General features: G+C 45.3%; 1 protein-coding gene across 19 annotated transcripts in view; it reads right to left on the reverse strand.

Annotated features, from left to right (window-relative positions):
• CFAP92 (cilia and flagella associated protein 92 (putative)) overlaps positions 1-22,342 on the reverse strand; it is a 115,629-nt gene that overhangs the window by 49,541 nt on the left and 43,746 nt on the right. For all 19 annotated transcript variants that reach the window (XM_055381504.2, XM_063704136.1, XM_055381505.2 and 16 more), the window contains 5 exons: positions 16,415-16,555; positions 15,349-15,436; positions 14,149-14,273; positions 9,657-9,803; positions 3,869-4,053 (listed from right to left, as the gene is read on the reverse strand). In XM_055381504.2, the coding sequence (XP_055237479.2) occupies positions 3,869-4,053; positions 9,657-9,803; positions 14,149-14,273; positions 15,349-15,436; positions 16,415-16,555 (686 nt within the window). The remainder of the gene's footprint in view (positions 1-3,868; positions 4,054-9,656; positions 9,804-14,148; positions 14,274-15,348; positions 15,437-16,414; positions 16,556-22,342) is intronic.

Consider the following 22,342-nt stretch of genomic DNA (forward strand, 5'->3'; position numbering starts at 1 on the left):
CAAATATAAAAACCCAGCCCAGTTCATGGCTCGTTCGGCAGCAACCCTGAGACGCTTTACAGCCCTAGACCCTAAAAGGTCAAACGGCCATCTTATTCTCAATATACATTTTATTACCCAATCTGCTCCTGACATTAAATAAAACTCCAAAAATTAAATTCCGGCCCTCAAACCCCACAACACGATTCAATTAACCTCTCCTTCAAGGTGTACAATAATAGGAAAAAGTTGCAATTCCTTGCCTCCACTGTGAGACAAACCCCAGCCACATCTCCAGCACACAAGAACTTCCAAACGCCTGAACCGCAGTGGCCAGGCGTTCCTCCAGAACCTCCTCCCCCAGGAGCTTGCTAAAAGTGCCAGAAATCTGACCACCAGGCCAAGGAATGCCTGCAGCCCAGGATTCCTCCTAAGCCGTGTCCCATCTGTGCGGGACCCCACTGGAAATTGGACTGTTCAACTTACCTGGCAGCCACTCCCAGAGCCCCTGGAACTCTGGCCCGAGGCTCTCTGACTGACTCCTTCTCGGCTTAGCGGCTGAAGACTGACACTGCCCGATCGCCTTGGAAGCCCCGTAGACCATCACGGACGCCGAGCTTCCGGTAACTCTTACAGTGGAAGGTAAGCCCGTCCCCTTCTTAATCAATACGGAGGCTACCCACTCCACATTACCTTCTTTTCAAGGGCCTGTTTCCCTTGCCTCCATAACTGTTGTGGGTATTGACAGACAGGCTTCTAAACCTCTTAAAACTCCCCAACTCTGGTGCCAACTTAGACAATACTCTTTTGTGCACTCTTTTTTAGTTATCCCCACCTGCCCAGTTCCCTTATTAGGCCGAGATATTTTAACCAAATTATCTGCTTCCCTGACTATTCCTGGATTACAGCTGCATCTCATTGCTGCCCTTCTTCCCAATCCAAAGCCTCCTTTGCGTCCTCCTCTTGTATTCCCCCACCTTAACCCACAAGTATGAGACCTCTACTCCCTGCTTGGCGACTGATCACGCACCCCTTACCATCTCATTAAAACCTAATCACCCTTACCCCGCTCAATGCCAATATCCCATCCCACAGCACGATTTAAAAGGATTAAAGCCTGTGATCACTCGCCTGCTACAGCACAGGCTTCTAAAACCTACAAACTCTCCTTACCATTCCCCCATTTTACCTGTCCTAAAACCAGACAAGCCTTACAAGTTAGTTCAGAATCTGCGCCTTATCAACCAAATTGTTTTGCCTATCCACCCCGTGGTGCCAAACCCATATACTCTCCTATCCTCAATACCTCCCTCTACTACCCATTATTCTGTTCTGGATCTCAAACATGCTTTCTTTACTATTCCTTTGCACTCTTCATCCCAGCCTCTCTTTGCCTTCACTTAGACTGACCCTGACACCCATTAGGCTTAGCAAATTACCTGGGCTGTACTGCCGCAAGGCTTCACAGACAGCCCCCATTACTTCAGTCAAGCCCAAATTTCATCCTCATCTGTTACCTATCTTGGCATAATTCTCATAAAAACACATGTGCTCTCCCTGCTGATCGTGTCTGATTAATCTCCCAAACCTCAATCCCTTACAAAAGAACAACTCCTTTCCTTCCTAGGCATGGTTAGTGAGGTCAGAATTCTTACACAAGAGCCAGGACCACACCGTGTAGCCTTTCTGTCCAAACAACTTGACCTTACTGTTTTAGCCTAGCCCTCACGTCTGCGTGCAGTGGCTGCCGCTGCTTTAATACTGTTAGAGGCCCTAAAAATCACAAACTATGCTCAACTCACTCTCTACATTTCCCAAAATCTATTTTCTTCCTCATACCTGACGCATATACTTTCTGCTCCCCGGCTCCTTCAGCTGTACTCACTCTTTTAAGTCTCACAATTACCATTGTTCCTGGCCCGGACTTCAATCTGGCCTCCCACATTATTCCTGATACCACACCTGACCCCCATGACTGTATCTCTCTGATCCACCTGATATTCACCCCATTTCCCCATATTTCCTTCTTTCCTGTTCCTCACCCTGATCACGCTTGATTTATTGATGGCAGTTGCACCAGGCCTAATCGCCACACACCAGCAAAGGCAGGCTATGCTATAGTACAAGCCACTAGCCCACCTCTCAGAACCTCTCATTTCCTTTCCATCGTGGAAATCTATCCTCAAGGAAATAACTTCTCAGTGTTCCATCTGCTATTCTACTACTCCTCAGGGATTATTCAGGCCCCCTCCCTTCCCTACACATCAAGCTCGAGGATTTGCCCCCACCCAGGACTGGCAAATTAGCTTTACTCAACATGCCCGAGTCAGGAAACTAAAATACCTCTTAGTTCAAATAGACACTTTCACTGAATAAGTAAAGGCCTTTCCTACAGGGTCTGAGAAGGCCACCGCAGTCATTTCTTTCCTTCTGTCAGACATAATTCCTCAGTTTAGCCTTCCCACCTCTATACAGTCTGATAACAGACCAGCCTTTATTAGTCAAATCAGCCAAGCAGTTTTTCAGGCTCTTAGTAGGTTTCAGTGAAACCTTTATATCCTTACGGTCCTCCGTCTTCAAGAAAAGTAGAACGGACTAAAGGTCTTTTAAAAACACAGCTCACCAAGCTCAGCTACCAACTTAAAAAGGACTGGACAATACTTTTACCACTTTCGCTTCTACAAGGTACAGCCCATTTAAGCTCCTGTATAGACGCTCCTTTTTATTAGGCCCCAGTCTCATTTGACACCAGACCAACTTAGACTGTGCCCCAAAAAAACTTGTCATCCCTACTATCTTTTGTCTAGTCATACTCCTATTCACCATTCTCAACTACTCATACATGCCCTGCTCTTGTTTACACTGCCAGTTTACACTGTTTCTCCAAGCCATCACAGCTGATATCTCCTCGTGCTATCCCCAAACTGCCACTCTTAACTCGAAGTAAATAAATAATCTTTGCTGGCAGGACTATGCTCCTTAGGCACTCTCTAATCAGATGTCCTGGGTCCTCCCAATTCTTAGACCTTTTATACCTGTTTTTCTCCTTCTCTTATTCCATTTAGTTTCTCAATTCATCCAAAACCATATCCAGGCCATCACCAATCATTCTATACGACAAATGTTTCTTCTAACATCCCCACAATATCACCCCTTACCACAAGACCTCCCTTCAGCTTAATCTCTCCCACTCTAGGTTCCCACACCGCCCCTAATCCCGCTTGAAGCAGCCCTGAGAAACATCGCCCATTCTCTCTCCATACCACCCCCCAAAAATTTTTGCTGCTCCAACTCTTCAACACTATTTTATTTGTCTTATTAATATAAGAAGGCAGGAATGTCAGGCCTCTGAGCCCAGGCCAGGCCATCGCAACCCCTGTGACTTGCATGTATACATCCAGATGGCCTGAAGTAACTGAAGATCCACAAAAGAAATAAAAACAGCCTTAACTGATGACATTCCACCATTGTGATTTGTTCCTGCCCCACCCTAACTGATCAATGTACTTTGTAATCTCCCCCACCCTTAAGAAGGTTCTTTGTAATTCTCCCCACTCTTGAGAATGTACTTTGTGAGATCCACCCCTGCCCACCAGAGAACAACCCCCTTTGACTGTAATTTTCCATTACCTTCCCAAATCCTATAAAACGGCCCCACCCCTATCTCCCTTCACTGACTCTCTTTTCGGACTCAGCCTGCCTGCACCCAGGTGAAATAAACAGCCATGTTGCTCACACAAAGCCTGTTTGGTGGTCTCTTCACACGGACCCGTATGAAAATGACCACATTTCTCATATGGGGCCATCGGGAGGACTAGAGATGGCATGTGACGGGCAGGTGGGTGGAAGGGGAGAAGCTCTAAACTCCATGCGTCCGGCTCATTCTTACCTCTAGTTCCTGAATGGGTACAGGCTGTGATGGAAGGCAGGAAGCACACTTGATCTTTATGGTCAGGGGATTTAAATCCTGCTTTTGCTCCTCGGTCATGATCGGAACTTCTGTTTTTAAAGTCAAAAGGCAATCTAAAATGTTGGCAGACTTCTCACTGCCACGACTCATGACAGTTTGCCATCCTGGGGGAAATACACCCAGCATTAGACCTTTCCTCCCGACACCCCCAAGACAAGCACAGAGGGATCAAGCAACCTGAGATGAGCCAATGATAAAATCACAACCCAAAAGGGAAAACTTTAATTAAAAAAAAAAAAGAAAAGAAAGAATTGGGAAACACCCACAGGCAGCATGACCTGCGCTAGTTTCTCAAACTGAGGTCCCGTAAATTCTCTAGAATTGAATTCGTGTGACTTAATCTTGATGACATCTTTTAAGAAGTAATACAAGTATCTCCTGAATCATCTAGGACACAATAGGAACACCTATGTGTGGGTGCCACTCCCAGACAGTCTGATTTAATTGGTCTGGGGTGTGGCCTCCACAATGGGAGGTTTAAAAGCTCTCCAGGTAACTTGAAAACCAACGTTCTAAACCTGGGCTATCCACTATGGTAGCTATGGGCCATAGGTATCTACTTGAATTGTAACTAATTAAAATTAAATAAGATATAAAATGCACTTCCTTCCCCACACAAGCCGCATTCCAAATGCCCAGTACCCTCATGTGGCTATGGGCTCCTGTATGGGTCAGCAGAGAGCCTGGCCATCATTGCAGGAAGGCTACTGGATGGAGTGCTCCAGGCAGTTCTCCCACCAAGGACATATCATGCCAATGTGTACATTTGGTACTCAGTGGGTTGCTTCATCTGTTGTGATTTGATGAGGAAAGCACAGATACTGATGTAGAACACAACTGGCACATCTGAGCCAAATACAAGCGTGCACACCTCCCACCAGGGTGGTTTTGCACTAGTGCGCCTCTCAAAAAGGGTGGGTGAATTGAGCCATTGCAAGGCATATAGGTAGCTGTCAGAGCTGTCAGAATGCTTTTTCTTTTTTTTTTTTTTTTGAGACAGAGTCTTGCTCTGCTGCCCAGGCTGGAGTACAGTGGCGTGGTCTTGGCTCACTGCTAGCTACGCCTCCTGGGTTCACGCCATTCTCCTGCCTCAGCCTCCCAAGTAGCTGGGACTACAGGTGCCCGACAACATGCCTGGCTAATTTTTTGTATTGTTAGTAAAGACGGGGTTTCACCATGTTAGCCAGGCTGTTCTCGATCTCCTGACCTCGTGATCCACCTGCCTCGGCCTCCCAAAGTGTAGGGATTACAGGCATGAGCCACCACGCCCAGCCCAGAATGCTTTTTCTATAAAAGGGATCCATGTATTTCACCAGTCAGAGATGTACTAGGTAAGGAAAAAACAAAACAAATAAACAAAAAAAAAAACACCTCAAGTTTTGGAGGCAGGATTGACCTGGATTTGAATCCCAGATCTGACTCTTTGTCATGTGATAAGCTAGAGTCTCCAAGGCTCAATTTCATCTTCGAAATGGGGATAGATACCACCTTCCTTGGGTTTAAAGGATTAAGAAAGATGATGTATGAGATGGTGCTCAGAAAGATCAGTCTATTCCTTTCAACATGCCTGTAAATGTATTTCTAGGGCATGTAAAAGCCAAGTCGCTCACATTCAGAAAGAGTAGGCACTTCTAAAACAAGTCCCGGGCCAAGTGTGCACAGCCATCTGCACAGGCTGTGAACAGAGGCGTGCACAGCTCCTGGGGGTAGCCCTCACGCTCCCGCAGGATCCTCTTTAACAAAGCTGATTCATAAAACTGTCACCCATTACGTCTGTGTTCTATAATTTTGTGAGCCTTTTCACATAAAAGACTACCCAAGGGTAGGCCGGGTACGGAGGCTCACGCCTATAATCCCAGCAGTTTGGCAGGCCGAGGCAGGCGGATCACCTGAAGTCGGGAGTTTGAGACCAGCCTGACCAAAATGGAGAAACCTCGTCTCTACCAAAAATACAAAATCAGCCGGACGTGGTAGCACATGCCTGTATTCCCAACTACTCAGGAAGGCTAATGCAGGAGAATCACTTGAACCCGGGAGGCGGAGGTTGCGGTGAGCTGAGATCGCGCCATTGTACTCCAGCCTGGGCAACAAGAGCAAAACTCCGTCTCAAAAAAAAAAAAAAAAAAAAAAAGACTACTCAAGGTAGAAGGAATCCCCATTGCAAAAATAAAAATAAAAAAAAGTGCTCAAATCATCAGAGTCAGGGAGACATACACCAGAACAGAATTCCAGGCTGGGGGCTGACAGCCTCCACACTGCCGACAGTTGGGGCAGACCATTCTTTGCTCAGGGGACAGTCCTGTGCATTATGGCATGTTTAACAGTATCTTACTAGATGCCAGTGGCACCCCACTCTCAGTCGTGCCAACCAAAATGCCTCCACACACAGCCAAATGTCCCCAGCAGACACAAGCCCCCTGAGTTAAGAGCCCTGGTTAAGAGTGGAATGGTGTAAGGGAATGTTTGTACTCCTCCAACAGCCAGTCCCAAACATGCGCTAATGTCATTTCATCCTTAACCTTGTGTGGTTGCTGTCATCTCCACATTACAGATGGGGGAAATGAGGCCCAGAGTTCTGACGCAATCATCCAAGGTCTCTTAGAAAATATGTTGTAGAACCAGCATCCAAACCAGTTCTGTTGGGCTAAGTGGGGCCCCTCCGCTATGCAATACTATCCTTTTAAAATAAGAGCTCATTCCCAGACACAGAATCTTTCTACAATCTTACTGGGTTACTAGCCAACCAATATTTACTAATAAGGTATACATACATGATCTATGGCCTAATTTGAAATTGAAGATGATTACCAAAAATAATTATGCTGGGCTTACAATAAATAATCTTATGCTATTAGTTTCTGGCAAAACCAGACATACAACTGGCCTGCTGAGCTGACCCGCTCTCTGTCGATGACCATAGGCTATGTCATGGGTATAATGGAGTGGCCCACACACATGGCCTCAGGACAGCTGCTGCCTCCACACCTGCACCCCCTGGGTCCCACTGTGCTAAGCAGTTTACACACGCCAGCTCCTGTGATCCTTAAAACATCGCTCTGAGGTAGGAGTAATCACCCCCACTTCACAGAGGAGGAAAGTGAGACTCAGAGAAAGCGGGTAACTTGCTGGTAAGTGGCTGAGCCATGATCAAAGTGTTTTTGTCACCAAAGCTCTTACATATGAACCCCTGCATTGTACAGCATTGTACATGACGGGGCAGGTTAAAGAGAGGGGAGGCTAGGTCCAGTGCGGTAGCTCACGCCTGTAATCCCAGCACTTTGGGAGGCTGAGGCAGGCGGATCACTGTCAGGCCTCTGAGCCCAAGCTAAGCCATCATATCCCCAGTGACCTGCATGTGTACATCCAGATGGCCTGAAGCAACTGAAGATCCACAAAAGAAGTGAAAATAGCCTTACCTGATGACATTCCACCATTGTGATTTGTTTCTGCCCCACCCTAACGATCAATGTACTTTGTAATCTCCCCGACCCTTAAGAAGGTTCTTTATAATCTCCCCCACCCTTAAGAAGGTTTTTTTGTAATTCTTCCCACCCTTGAGAATGTACTTTGTGAGATCTACCCCCTGCCCCCAAAACATTGCTCTTAACTCCACTGCCTATCCCAAAACCTGTAAGAACTAATGATAATCCCACCACCCTTTGCTGACTCTCTTTTCAGAGTCAGCCTGCCTGCACCCAGGTGAAATAAACAGCCTTGTTACTTACACAAAGCCTGTTTGGTCTCTTCACACGGACATGTAAGACAATCACGAGGTCAGGAGTTCAAGACCAGCCTGGCCAAAATTGTGAAACCCCATCTCTACAAAAAATACAAAAATTAGCCTGGCATGGTGGCATGCGCCTGTAATCCCAGCTACTCTAGAGGTTGAGGCAGGAGAACTGCTTAAACCTGGGGGGGCAGAGGCTGTAGTGAGCCGAGATCGCGCCACTGCACTCCAGCCTGGGCGACAGAGCAAGACTCCATCTCAAAAAAAAAAAAGAGAGAGGGGACCACATCCTGGCTTCATTCTGCTGGAAACAGTCATGCCAGGCAGGCCAAAATGGTTGAACTTCTTTTTCCTCTCACAGTAAAATCCAAAGTGGGGCAGGTCCCATAGTGTGCTCCCCCAGGAGGATCATGGGTTCCTCCTTGGGACTCTAGGACGAAGGAAGCAGCTAGCAAAGGCGTTCGCTCAAAGCTACTGTGTGCAATAGGTGTGCTGGAGGGTCAGGCTGGAGCGTGGGGTGGGGTAAGACCCTCTGAAAGTTTACTCTCTGTCACTGTTGCCTCTCAAGAGGTTCTGATGCTACGAGAAAGTGAAGGTGATCAGGAAGGACAAGCTGTAGGTGAAGTATCATTTTCAAAAAGTCATTTAAAACTGCAAACTGCCAAATGCGGCAGCTCATGCCTGTAATTCTAGAACTCTGAGAGGCTGAAGCAGGAGGATTACTTGTGACCAGGAGTTTGAGACCAGCCTGGGCAACATAGCAAGACCTTGTCTCTACAGAAAATAAAAAAAATAAAAAAAAATAGCCAGGTGTGGTGTGCACCTGTAATCTTAGCTATGCGGGCGGCAGAGGCGGGAGGCTTGCTTCAGGCTGGAGTGAGCTATGATCATGTCACTTACACTCCAGCCTGGGTGAGAGAGCAAGACCCTATCTCAAAAAAAAAAAAAGTGCAAACTGAAAAGTTAATAGCACTTTCTCAAACTGAATTGACACCAACCCAAGAGCGTGAGAGGAAGATGATGACTGGCACCTGTGGAACTGAACTGGAGGCTCTGACTTACGGGGTTTTTGCCCCCTTCTCTATGAATGCTGGTTCCAGCTCAGAAAAGACCAACGCATGCGCTTCTGCAGAGTAGCCAGGAGAGGGCGCACAAGACATGTGATGACAAAAAAAAGAACAAAGTCTGAATTTTCTCTAAAAAGAAAAAAAAAAGGGGGGAGTTCACCCCATATTACTCTTTTTTGGAACAAAGCAACATAATTTTACCAAAATATATGCTGAGCTTTCAATCATCAAAACATATTGATATAATATTTAGTTATGATTTACCAATACGTATAAAGTCTAGTTCATAAATTGTGGTAGATCTTATAAAGCAAAATAATTAAATCCCTGTTTGGCCACTGAGCTGTGTGGGATTAGGAAAGTTACTTAACCTCTTTGAGTTCTTTTCCTCACTGAAAAAAATGGTAACAATGATAACCACCACAGCCACCACCACACCACAGGTTGGCTGAGTGGGTCAGAATTTGGTCTGAGAAGTAAGTGATGTGTCACACGGGAAGTGCCTGCACCCAGAGGAGCTCAGTAAAAAAGGGTTCCCTTTCCTCATTCCCTTTACTAGATGTTTTTGTAAAAATCTGTAGGAAAGCATTTATTAAAAGCAGCATCTTCTTAACAAACACAATGATGACATTTAATATTCCCATAGGCTTCCTTGGATTTTGGAATCAAACAGAGCTGGGTTCAAGTCCAGGCTTCACATTTCCTAGCTGTGTGATCTCAGGCAAGGTAGCTACCCTCTCTGGGCCTTTGTTTCCCCCTGTACTATGAAGCCAATTCCCCTGAGTTTCCTGAGGTGGCTGTGAGGATGAAATGAGGTGGCACGCAGCAGGGTTGTCATTAGGAGCATCCGCTTATGGCCGTTCTGGCCACAAGACAAGCAGGAGCTGCTGGGAACAGGGCAAGCAGTGGGTACCGGCAAGGAGTGGCATGACGGCCAGCTGGATGGAGAAAGTGCTCTGCTTCCTGGGGCCTGTCAGCGTGGGGACTGCCTCTTCTTCTGCCAGGGGCTTCTTATGTCTCCTCTGGATTTTCCTTCTTCCCTCTGAATCTTTCCCTTTAACTGTGAAATCAAACAAAGGAGATGAGCATTAAGAGGAGACTGTATCTGAGCTGCCATATGTGGACCTGAACATGCTACAGAGATTCAGGAAGGTTCCAGAAGCTCCTAGAAGGCAGGGGTTATTCTTTGTGTGACTGCCTCTTCCCAGCAACCAGAAGTGGTGGCTAAATATAGATGGCAGGCCCGTTGCCAGTTATATGTAGTAATAGGGTGAGGGCCTCTCATTCCCCGCCTCTGCTGAGAACACAGACAGAAGAGGACTAAGGTCATCATGACAGTGATGCCATAACACACTCAAGGCTCTCTTCCAGTCAGCTCTTAATCTCAGCGCAGGGTGGACGGTGGGCTTTTTTAAGAGACCCTGCTCTTAAACAAACAAAAGCCCACCGTCTGAGCCTCAGTAACTTCACCTGTTATATGAGGGCAATAGCACCTGCCTTCTAGGACACTGAGAAGAGGAAATTAGCAACGCTACATAAAACACTCAGCTCAGTGCCAAGCTCAGACCAGAAGGAAAAGGAGATGAGAACACATATAAATCTACGGTCATCAAGACAAGACCAATGGGACAGATGAGAAAGCCCAGGAACAGACCCAAACACATAGGGGAACCTAACAGATGCCAGAAGTGGCATTTCAAATCAGTGGGTAAGTTATATTGACTATCCATATGGGAGCAAATTAAGTTATTGAATTACTTCACAGCATATACAAAATGAATTCCAGACTAAAAGTATAAAACAAAAACTTTAAAATCATCAGAAGAATATCTAGGAGACTATACTGACATCTGGATGAAGGATTTCTTTCTTTTTTTTTTTTTGAGACGGAGTTTCACTCTGTTGCCCAGGCTGGAGTGCAATGGCACGATCGAGGCTCATTGCAACCTCTGCCTCCTGGGTTCAAGCGATTCTCCTGCCTTAGACTCCTGAGTAGCTGGGACCACAGGCGCGTGCTACCACGCCCAGCTAATTTTTGTATTTTTAATAGAGATGAGGTTTCACCATGTTGGCCAGGCTGGTCTCGAACTCCTGACCTCAGGTGATCCATCTGCCTTGGCCTCCCAAAGTGCTAGGATTACAGGTGTAAGCCACCGCACCTGGCCTCTTTTTTTCTTTTTTTTAAGAGATGATGTTTCGCCCGAGTGTGGTAACTCACTCCTGTAAACCTGGCACTTTGGGAGGCTGAGGCAAGTGGATCACCTGAGGTCAGGATTTTGAGACCAGCCTGGCCAACATGGTGAAACCCTATCTTTACTAAAAATAAAAAATTAGCCAGGTGTGGTGGCGGGCATCTGTAATCCCAGCTACTTGGGAGGCTGAGGCAGGAGAATCACTTGAACCTGGGAGGCAGAGGTAGCAGTGAGCCCAGATCGCGCCATTGTACTCCAGCCTGGGCTACAAGAGCGAAACTCAGTCCTTGAAAAAAAAAAAAAAAAAAGATAGAGAGGTGATGTTTCACTATGTTGCCAAAGCTGGCTATGAACTCTGGGCTCAAGTGATCATCCCCTCAGTCTTGCAAGTAGCTTGGACTACAGGCGTGCACCAGCATACCCAGCTGAGGAAGGATTTCTTAAACATTCGTGAAAGTATAAACTAGAGAGGAATAGTTAAATAATTGGTGTACAAAACAAGATACCATAAATCAAGTCAAACGATAAGTTACATACCCCTGTCTGTGAGGATTACCATGCATATAACTGGCAATGTACAATTATCCAGATGTAAACACAAAGCTGGCAGATCAGTAAGACAATTTTTTTTAAACTAACAGAAAAATAAGCAAAGATATGAATAGGAAAATCATAGAAGAGTGTGACCAAATAAGCCTATCCAATGCTGCTCAGCCTCGCCAGGAGTCAGGAACTAAACCATGCCCGTGCAGACCGGGGAGAACAGCAATCCTCAGGACTGCAAGCAGTGGGGAAAGAGACGCCGCCTGAGGCCGGGCCCGGTGGCTCACACCTGTAATCCCAGCACTTTGGGAGGCTGAGGCAAGCAGATCACCTGAGGTTGGGAGTTCAAGACCAGCCTGGCCAACATGGAGAAACTCTGTCTCTACTAAAAATACAAAACTAGCCAGGCATGGTAGCACATGCCTGTAATCCCAGCTACTCGGGAGGCTGAGGTAGGAGAATTGCTTGAACCCGGGAGATGGAGGTTGTGGTGAGCCGAGATCGCGCCATTGTACTCCAGCCTAGGCAATAAGAGCAGAACTCTGTCTCAAGAAAAAAAAAAAAGAGAGAGAGAGAGAGATGCTGCCTGGAGAGTAAACCACTAGCATCTAGCAATGGGGTCGAGGCTCACAGCCTGTGCCCCAGGGGTCCCACTGGGCCAATGCCGTGGACTTACATGTGTGCCCAGATGCTCACCATGGCACTGCTGGAGAGCAAGAAATTGGAGACAACTCAGATCCCCGGCACGGGGACTGTGTGCATGCAGGACGGTCCACCCATAACACATGGCAAAATGCTAACACCTAAATTGTGAATATGTAGTTGTTGCGTTTTCATGTGAACTTTCCTATCTTTATTTCAAAATAAAAAGAACGGTTTAAAAATCTCATTAAATGCTTAAAGCACATTTTTAAAAAGAGTGACACTTTTAATCCGGAAAAGACAAAAGTCAGGAGTTGAGAGGCATTCACATGTGAAAGTGTGACTTAGTCTTTGTGGACCGTAGGAATAGGAATGAGTTTTCTTCAATTGTGTCTCCAGCACCCAGCAGAGAGCCTGGCTCAAGCAGTCACTTCCCTCTGCAGCCATAGACTGTTGCACTAGAACCAGGCCAGTGTCAGGAAACAACAGATTAACTGATGGAGAGATGAGGAAATGATCTGTAGCAATTACAGCTAAAAGGACGTGAAATGGCCCATCCCAGGAGGCAGCAGTATACCCACTGGCTCTAGATTTTCCCACCTCACACTGGAAACACAACTTCTTAATGAGAAACTGGTGAGGGGATCTAAGCTGAGAATGAGGAAGTTGATTTAGTGGCTTCTGAGGGTTCTGCTCTCTTGACAGTATGTGAATAAGATTACATGCTTCTGCATGAACGGATCCCATAACACAGGATGCTGTGTTCTTCATTCCACCATAAGAGTAAACACTAGGCCGGGCACAGTGGCTCACGCTTGTAATCCCAGCACTTTGGGAGGCTGAGGCAGGCAGATCATTTGAGATCAGGAGTTCAAGACCAGCCTGACCAACATGGTGAAACCCTGTCTCTACTAAAAATACAAAAATTAGCTGGGTGTGGTTGTGGACGCCTGTAATCCCAGCTACTCAGGAGGCTGAGGCAGCAGAATTGTTTGAACCCAAGAGGCAGAGGTTGCAGTAAGCCAAGATTGCGCCATTGCACTCCAGCCTGGGCAATAGAGTGAGGCTCCCTCTCAGAAAAAAAAAAGAGAAGAGAAGGCCAGGCGTGGTGGCTCACGCCTGTAATCCAGCACTTTGGGAGGCCGAGGCGGGCAGATCATGAGGTCAGGAGATCGAGACGATCCTGGCTAACATGGTGAAACCCCGTCTCTAATAAAAATACAAAAAATTAGCCAGGCGTGGTGGCGGGCGCCTGTAGTCTCAGCTATTCGGGAGGCTGAGGCAGGAGAATGGCGTGAACCCGGGAGGCAGAGCTTGCAGTGAGCCGAGACTGCACAACTGCACTCCAGCCTGGGTGACAGAGTGAGACTCCATCTCAAAATAAAATAAAATAAAATAAAAAGAGTAAATACTTTATCTTTCAAGGAGAGTCTTTCCATAAACATGATTCTTTTATGCCTCCCCAACATACCACATACCTACCCATACCACAACATCTATCACAAAGAATTGTAATTCTTTATTTGAAAGTCTCCATTAGATATTAGAGATTTTCATGTTCCCCATATGCACAACACCATGGGTCAAAAATATTGATGGAATGGAATGGATGATGAGGGTGAGTGAATGACATGAGAAGAAATGGAACAAATGGATGGATGGATGGAGATGGATGGATAGGGATGGATGGATGGATGGATGGATGGATGGATGGATGGATGAATAAATGGAATGGGTGGGTGGACAGATGAACGGATGGGGATGGATGAATGAATGGATGGATGAATAGAGATGGATGGATAGATGGGGATGGACAGATGGATGAATGGATGGATGGAGATGGGTGGATGGATGGATAGACGGTAAGGATGGGATGCATAAGTTGAAAATGTATACAGTACTCTTACTTTTGAGAAACATTTTGTCAAATATGCAAGAATCTCATTGAAGTATCCTGAATTTAAAATATTTCATAATTATCCCAAGTCTAGTTATATTATAAAATTCCCAAATCCTATCCTAACTTACTTTGAGACCTTTGTCTGTCTAATATGTTTGTTAAGCTGCTAAGTGATTCACTCTCAATTAATTCCTTGATCTCCATCATGCTTGCTCCTGCCAAAGAAATGGTTGGTGTTCTTGAAACACTCCATCTAGAAAATTCACAAAGAGAAAAATTAATGAAGGTGAAAAAAATCAGGGGCCAGATCTGAGAATCTATTTACTGATGGACTAAATGAGAGCAGATTTTTAAAAAACCTTATAGTGCATTCCTCTAACCCAGTGCTCCTCAGTTTTCAATGTGCCTGTGAGTTACCTAGGGATTTTGTCAAATAAAATGTAGACTCTGGTTCAGTAAACCAGGGGCAGGCCTGAAATTCTCCATTTCTACCAAATCCCCACTAATGCTGACACACTTGGTCTGCATTCAAGGTACTAACGAACTCAAAAATATAATGGAAAATAATATATTTTAATAAAAATAACCCAAACTATAAAACATCTAAGAATTCACTTATAGGAATTATCCACAACATTTATAGGCAGAACAAATGAACTCTATTAAAGGACATAAGGGGGGTCTGAACTGAGTGAAAGGATATATACCATGATCATGGATGAGACACCTTAACAATGTAAAAATGTCAATTCTTCCCAAATTAATCTATATATTCAATACAAAAACAATTTTTAAAAATCAAAATTGCTTAAAGACATGTTCTCTCGGTTCTTCTCATTCCATTTCCCAAAACCACCAGCTAAGCTTCCATTCTCTCCCTTGTCCCCATAGCATCCTAGGAGTCTCCTTCTCCAGACCCTTCTTGGGCTACCAGAGACCCTAAGAGCAACTGACCTCATGCAGGATGGCTGGAGACTCAGGAGTCTGAAGGTGTGGGGTGGAAACCTGGCTTAACCAGGAATTCTGGTTTATCACTTTGTGTAAACCATTTAATTACTCAGTCACCTTTTTAGGAAACGGAGATAGTCATACCACCTCACAAAGTTATCATTATGAGGATCAAATGAGATAAAATAATGCATGCAGAAAGCTTGATGTGCAACATGTACTCATAAACACAAGCTGCCCCTTCCCTGTTAGCTTAAGTTAGCCTGGATTGCATGAGCTCCAGTTTAACTGGATTTACTAAAAAACCTACCACGACTCATAGTAGGGCTAGTACAAGAGGGGCTCCACTCCCACCACCCAAAATATCATTCAATCCTTACTGAACCATGGAAGAATCGTCCATTTTGAGGGACTTCTCATATTCCTCACTGTTCTTGGAAGAAGTTTCGGGCTCTGCTTGGTGAGAACCTGAAAACAGTAGCAAATATTTCCAAGCTTTTTGTTACATGCTAGTTCACTAAGAAATGAGGGCCCCTGACCCATTTCTGTAATGTCAGTCTCTATGCAGAAGGCCTGGGATGTGGTAAGGCCTGGGATATTGTTAATAACTGAGTGAATGAATAAACATACAGACTAATATTTGATTATTTGGATAAATGTAGTCAAGAGGAGACCTCCAGTTCCTTACATAACAGCCCACAGAGAAAAAGAAGAAAGTCTGTTATCTATTAAATTGTCCATTTCAGTCCTGTTTACATTAGAGAATAATGAAAACAGTCCTAAGTTCCCAACCATAGGGAATGGTTAGCAAATTACAGTCTGCCCAGCAGATGAAATACTACATAGCCACCACACTACAATGTTACATAGATTGCTCCTCGTGATGAAATTGTTTTCCCTGTTTGTTTTATACTTTTATCTATTCACTGAATTTTCTAAAAACCACATATACAACTTCCACAGTCAGAAAAGTTTTTCGGACCAGGTGCAGTGGCTCACACCTATAATCTCAGCACTTTGGGGGCTGAGGTGGGTGGATCACTTGAGGTCAGGAGTTCAAGACCAGCCTGGCCAACATGGTGAAACCCCGTCTCTACTAAAAATACAAAAATTAGCTGGGTGTGGTGGTGGGCGCCTGTAATCCCAGCTACTCGGGAGGCTGAGGCAGGAGAATCACTTTAACCCAGGAGGCAGAGGTTGCAGTGAGCCAAGATCGTGCCATTGCATTCCAGCCTGGCGGACGAGAGCAGAACTCAGAATCAGTAACAAAAAGTAAGCCATGCAGCAAGAGCAATACAGCCGTGTGGCAGGGTGAGCCCCGCCTGCCTCTGCTGCCAACACACAGGAGGGACGCCCATGCAGATGCATTGCTCCAGCACACCACACAACCGCTTTCCCTGCCATCGCCTTGCACTCAGCTTGTCCACAAAGGCCTTCTCCGCTCACCTTGCAAAGACTTTGGGTGTTTTTCTGTTTTTTCTTGTTTTCCTGGCGGATGTTCCTGGTTCGACTCTTCTCTGACAATGTTGGTATTCTCAATGCCCTGTTCAGATAATTTTCTCTGATTTAAAACCAAATGTCTCACTTCTAGAATGCAGGAGAAGAAAGGATCATTGACTCAATCAATCCAAAATATTTATTGAATAACTACTATGGGCATTTCTTGGAGACACTGGGGGTTCGGTTTCAGACTACACTAAAGTAAATATCACAATAAAGTGAGTCATACATTATCTTCCCAGTGCATATAAATTATGTTTATATCATACTGTAGTCTATTAAGTGTGCAAAAGCATTATATCTAAAAAAAACCGTACATACCTAAGTTTAAAAAATACCTTACTGGGGCCAGATACGGTGGCTCATGTCTGTAATCCCAGCACTTTGAGAGGCTGAATTGGGAGGACTGCCTGAGCCCAGGAGTTTGAAGCTGCAGGGAGCTGTGACTGCACCACTGCAGTCCAGCCTGGCTAAGAGAGAGAGACTCATACTGGTACCAAAACAGAGAAATAGACCAATGGAACAGAACAGAGCCCTCAGAAATAATACCACACATCTACAACTATCTGATCTTTGACAAACCTCACAAAAACAAGAAATGGGGAAAGGATTCCCTGTTCAACAAATGGTGCTGGGAAAACTGGCTAGCCATATGTAGAAAGCTGAAACTGGATCCCTTCCTTACACCTTATACAAAAATTAATTCAAGATGGATTGAAGACTTAAATGTTACACCTAAAACCATAAAAACCCTAGAAGAAAACCTAGGCAATATCGCTCAGGACATAGGCAGGGGCGAGGACTTCATGTCTAAAACACCAAAAGCAATGGCAACAAAAGCCAAAATTGACAAATGGGATCTAATTAAACTAAAGAGCTTCTGCACAGCAAAAGAAACTACCATCAGAGTGAACAGGCAACAGAATGGGAGAAAATTTTTGCAACCTACTCATCTGATAAAGGGCTAATATCCAGAATCTACAAAGAACTCAAACAAATTTACAAGAAAAAAACAACCCCATCAACAAGTGGGCAAAGGATATGAACAGACACTGCTCAAAAGAAGACATTTATGCAGCCAACAGACACATGAAAAATGCTCATCATCACTGGCCATCAGAGAATGCAAATCAAAATCACAATGAGATACCATCTCACACCAGTTAGAATGGCGATCATTAAAAAGTCAGGAAACATCAGGTGTGGGAGAGGATGTGGAGAAATAGGAACACTTTTACACTGTTGGTGGGACTGTAAACTAGTTCAACCACTGTGGAAGACAGTGTGGAGATTCCTCAGGGATCTAGAACTAGAAATACCATTTGACCCAGCCATCCCATTACTGGGTATATACCCAAAGGATTATAAATCATGCTGCTATAAAGACACATGCACTTGTATGTTTATTGAGGCACTATTCACAATAGCAAAGACTTGAAACCAACCCAAATGTCCAACAATGATAGGCTGGATTAAGAAAATGTGGCACATATACACCATGGAATACTATGCAGCCATAAAAAATGATGAGTTCATGTCCTTTGTAGGGACATGGATGAAGCTGGAAACCATCATTCTCAGCAAACTATCGGAAGGACAAAAAAACCAAACACCGCATGTTCTCACTCATAGGTGGGAATTGAACAGTGAGAACACATGGACACAGGAAGGGGAACATCACACACCGGGGCCTGTTGTGGGGTGGGGGGAGGGGGGACGGATAGCATTAGGAGATATACCTAATGTAAATGACGAGTTAATGGGGGCAGCACACCAACATGGCACATGTATACATACATAACAAACCTGCACGTTGTGCACATGTACCCTAAAACTTAAAGTATAATAAAATATATATACATATAAAAGAAAAAAGAGAAAAAGAAAGAAAGGAGGGAAGGAAGAAAGGAGGAAAAGGAGCGAGGGAAGAGAGAAAGGAAGAAAAAGAGAGAGAAAAAAATACTTCATTGCTAAAATATATTACAGGCTGGGCACAGTGGCTCATGCCTGTAATACCAGCACTGTGGGAGACTGAGATAAGAGGATCGCTTGAGGCCAGGAGTTCAAGACAAGCCTAGGCAACATGGTGAAACCTTGTTTCTACAAAAAGAAAAATAGCTGGGCATGGTGGCATGCACCTGTAATTCCAGCTACTCGGAAGGCTGAGGTGGGAGAGTTGCTTGATTCTAGGAGGTCAAGGCTACAGTGAGCCATGATCACACCACTGCACTGCTGCCTGGGGGACAGAGCAAGACCCTGTCTCAAAAAAAAAAAAAAAGAAAAGCTAACACTCATCTGAGCCTGTGGGTAATCATCTTTCTGCTGTGGGGGTCTTACCTCAATGTTGACAGCTGCTCAGTGATCAGGATGGTGGGTGCTGAGGGCTGGGTTCACCTCACCATGAATTTGGCTGCATTGATCAACTCTTCCTTTCATGAACGGTTTCTCTGTAGCATGTGAAGCTGTTTCATAGCATTTTGCCCACAGTAGAACTGCTTTCAAAATTGGAGTCAATCCTCTCAAACCCTGCCACTTCTTTATCAACTAAATGTGTGTACTATTCTAAATCCTGTTGTCATTTCAACAATGTTCACAGCCTCTTCACAAGGAGTAGATTCCATCTCATCTCAAGAAATCACTTTCTTTACTCATCCCTAAGAAGCAACTCCTCATCTGTTCAAATTTGATCATGAGACTGCAGCAATTCAGTCACATCCTCAGGCTCCACTTCTAACTCTAGTTCTCTTGCTGTTTCCACCACATCTGCAGTGACTTGCTCCACTGAAGACTTGAACCCTTCAGAGTCAGCCATGAGGGCTGGAATCAACTTCTTCCAAACTCCTGTTAATGTTGATGTTTTTACCTCCTCCCATGAATCACAGATGTTTTAAAGACATCTAGAATGGGGAATCCTTTCCGGAAGCTTTTTCTTTCTTTTTTTTTTTTTCAAGGCGGAGTCTCGCTTTGTCACCCAGGCTGGAGTGCAGTGGTGCGATCTCGGCTCATTGCAAGCTCTGCCTCCCAGGTTCACGCCATTCTCCTGCCTCAGCCTCCCGAGGAGTTGGGACTACAGGCGCCCACCACCACACCCGGCTAATTTTTTGTATTTTGAGTAGAGACAGGGTTTCACCATGTTAGTCAGGATCGTCTTGATCTCCTGACCTCGTGATCTGCCCCCCTCAGCCTCCCAAAGTGCTGAGATTACAGGAGTGAGCCACCGCGCCTGGCCTTGTTTTGTTTTTGAGATGGAGTCTTGCTCTGTCACCCAGGCTGTAGCGCAATGGCACAATTTCGGCTCACTGCAACCTCCACCTCCCAGGTTCAAGAAATTCTCTAGCCTCAGCCTCCCAAGTAACTGGGATTACAGGCGCCTGCCACCACACCCGGATATTTTTTGTATTTTTAGTGGAGATAGGGTTTCACTATGTTGGCCACACTGGTCTCAAATTCCTGACCTCAGGTGATCCACCCACCTCGGCCTCCCAAAGTGCTGGGATTACAGGCTTGAGCCACCGCACCCAGACTTCTAGAAGGTTTTCAATTTACTTGGCCCATATCAATCAAAGGAATCACTATCTATGGAAGCTACGGCCTTATGAAATGTGGATTTTAGATAATAAGATTTGAAAGTCAAAATTACTCCTTGATCCATAGGCTGTAGCATGGATGTTGAAACCAAAGTCACCTCTTTGTACACCTCCATCAGAGACCTCAGGCAACCAGGTGCATTATCAATGAGCAGTCATATTAGAAAGGAGTCTTTTTCTAAGCGGTAGGTGTCAACAGTTGGCTTTAAATATTCAGTAAACCATGCTATAAACAATGTGCTGTCATCCAGGCTTTGTTGTTCCATTTCTAGAGCACAGGCAGACTTAGCATCATTCTTAATAGGCTCTAGGGCTCTGGGAATGGTCAATGAGCATTGGCCTCTACTTTAAGTCACCAGCTGCACTGTCCCTATCAAGAGAGTCAGCCTGTCCTTTGAAGCCAGGCATTGACTTCTCTCTAGCTATGAAAGTCCTAGATGGCAGCTTCTTCCAGTAGAAGGCTGTCTCATCTACTCTGAAAATCTGTGGCTTAGTGTAGTTGCCTTCATCAGTGATCTTAGCGAGATCTCCTAAACAACTTGCTGCAGCTTCTACATCAGCACTTGCTGTTTCACCTTACACTTTTATGTTACGGAGATGGCTCCTTTCCTTAAACCTCATAAACCAATCTCTGCTAGCTTCAAAGTTGTCTTTTGCAGCGTCCTCACCTCTCTCAGCCTTCATGGAACTGAAGAAAGTTAGGGCTTTGCTCTGGACTTAGGCTTCAGTTAATATTGTGGCTGGTTTGATCTTCTATCCAGACCATTAAAACTTCCTCTGTATCAGCTATAAGGCTGTTTCACTTTCTTATCATTCCTGTGTTCACTGGAGTAGCATGTTTAACTTCCTTCTAGAACTTTTCCCTTACGTCCTCAACTTGGCTAACTGTTCAGCACAAGAGGCCTAGCTTTCATCCTATCTAGGCTTTTCGATGTGGCTTCCTCACTAAGCTTAATCATTTCAAGCTTTTGACTTAAAGGGAGAGATGTGCGAGGCCTCCTTTCACTTGAACACTTTAGAGGCCATTGTAAGGTTATTAATTGACCTAATTTTGGTATTGTGTATCTCAGGGAATAGGGAGGCCTGAAGAGAGGGAGAGACAGGAGAATGGCCGATCACTGGAACCCTGTGTTCTGGACTCAGAACACACACAGCATTTATCAGTTAAGTTCACCATTTCACACACATGCAGTTCATGGCACCTCCAAACATTTACAATAGTGACATCAAAGATCACAGATTGCAGATCACCAAAGCAGATATAATAAGTGTGAAAAATCCGAGAATTATCAAAATGTGACAGAGACACAAAGTGAGTACACGAGGTTGAAAAAACAGCGTCAACAGACTTGTTCAACACAGGGTTGCCACAAACCTCCAATTTGGAAAACGCATGATCTCTGTGAAGCCCAATAAGGCAAAGCATTATCAACCAAGGTATGCCTATAAGTGACAGTCACCTTCCTCTGAAGAAGATGAAGCAATGGATAAGGCCCCTGTTTTCCTGGAGCTGCTGCCTCCAAATTCCAGGAAACTCAAAACAATAAGCACACACGTCTGGGATAGGCACACATGTTGAGGTTCTCAGACCTCAGCAGGCCAGCAGCCTCCTCCAAATGCGAGCATTGAGCCTGTGACATGTGCTGCCCCACTCGCTCCTAGCATTCCACTTTAAGGAGGGCAGTAACATTCCCCATCTCACAGATGAAGATCTGACACTGAAGTAACTTTCCTGTGGTCAGAGAGGTGGTCCTTAACAAAGCCAGGACTGCACCCAGAGTGCCTTGTCCCCAGCCAGGGTGTCAGCTCCTCAATGCCCTTCATTTCTATCCCTAGAGGCCTCGCATGCACATGGCAGCCACCAAGAATGGGTAGGATAATGAATGAATGGAGGAAGTGAATTGACAAATGGAGATGAAAGACGCTACAAGAAAGAAGTGGAAAAAAGGAGGTGAAATTGGATTCAGTGTTGAATTATAGATAACATTTTTGGGGAAAGAGATGAGGCTGAGAGCCGTGGAAGAATGCCCAGCTGGCTGGAGGCAGGCCTTACCACAAGGGAGAGCCACGTGTCTGCAGGGACCAGGAGGTGGGCTGTGGTGTGAAGGGGCAGTGGCAGTGAGGAGGAGGCTTGGAAACAGATTGTAAAATGCCTTCAAGGCCAGAACCACTTGGTTCTCTAAAGGCCCTGGGGCAGCCATGAACAGCTGCAGAGCAAGGCAGCACCAGGGCCGAAGGAGAGACAGAGAAAGGCCAGGCCGGCAGGAGAGAGGAGGGGGAACAAACC

Source organism: Gorilla gorilla, chromosome 2 (genome assembly GCF_029281585.2).
Source record: "Gorilla gorilla gorilla isolate KB3781 chromosome 2, NHGRI_mGorGor1-v2.1_pri, whole genome shotgun sequence".
NCBI lineage: Eukaryota > Metazoa > Chordata > Mammalia > Primates > Hominidae > Gorilla > Gorilla gorilla.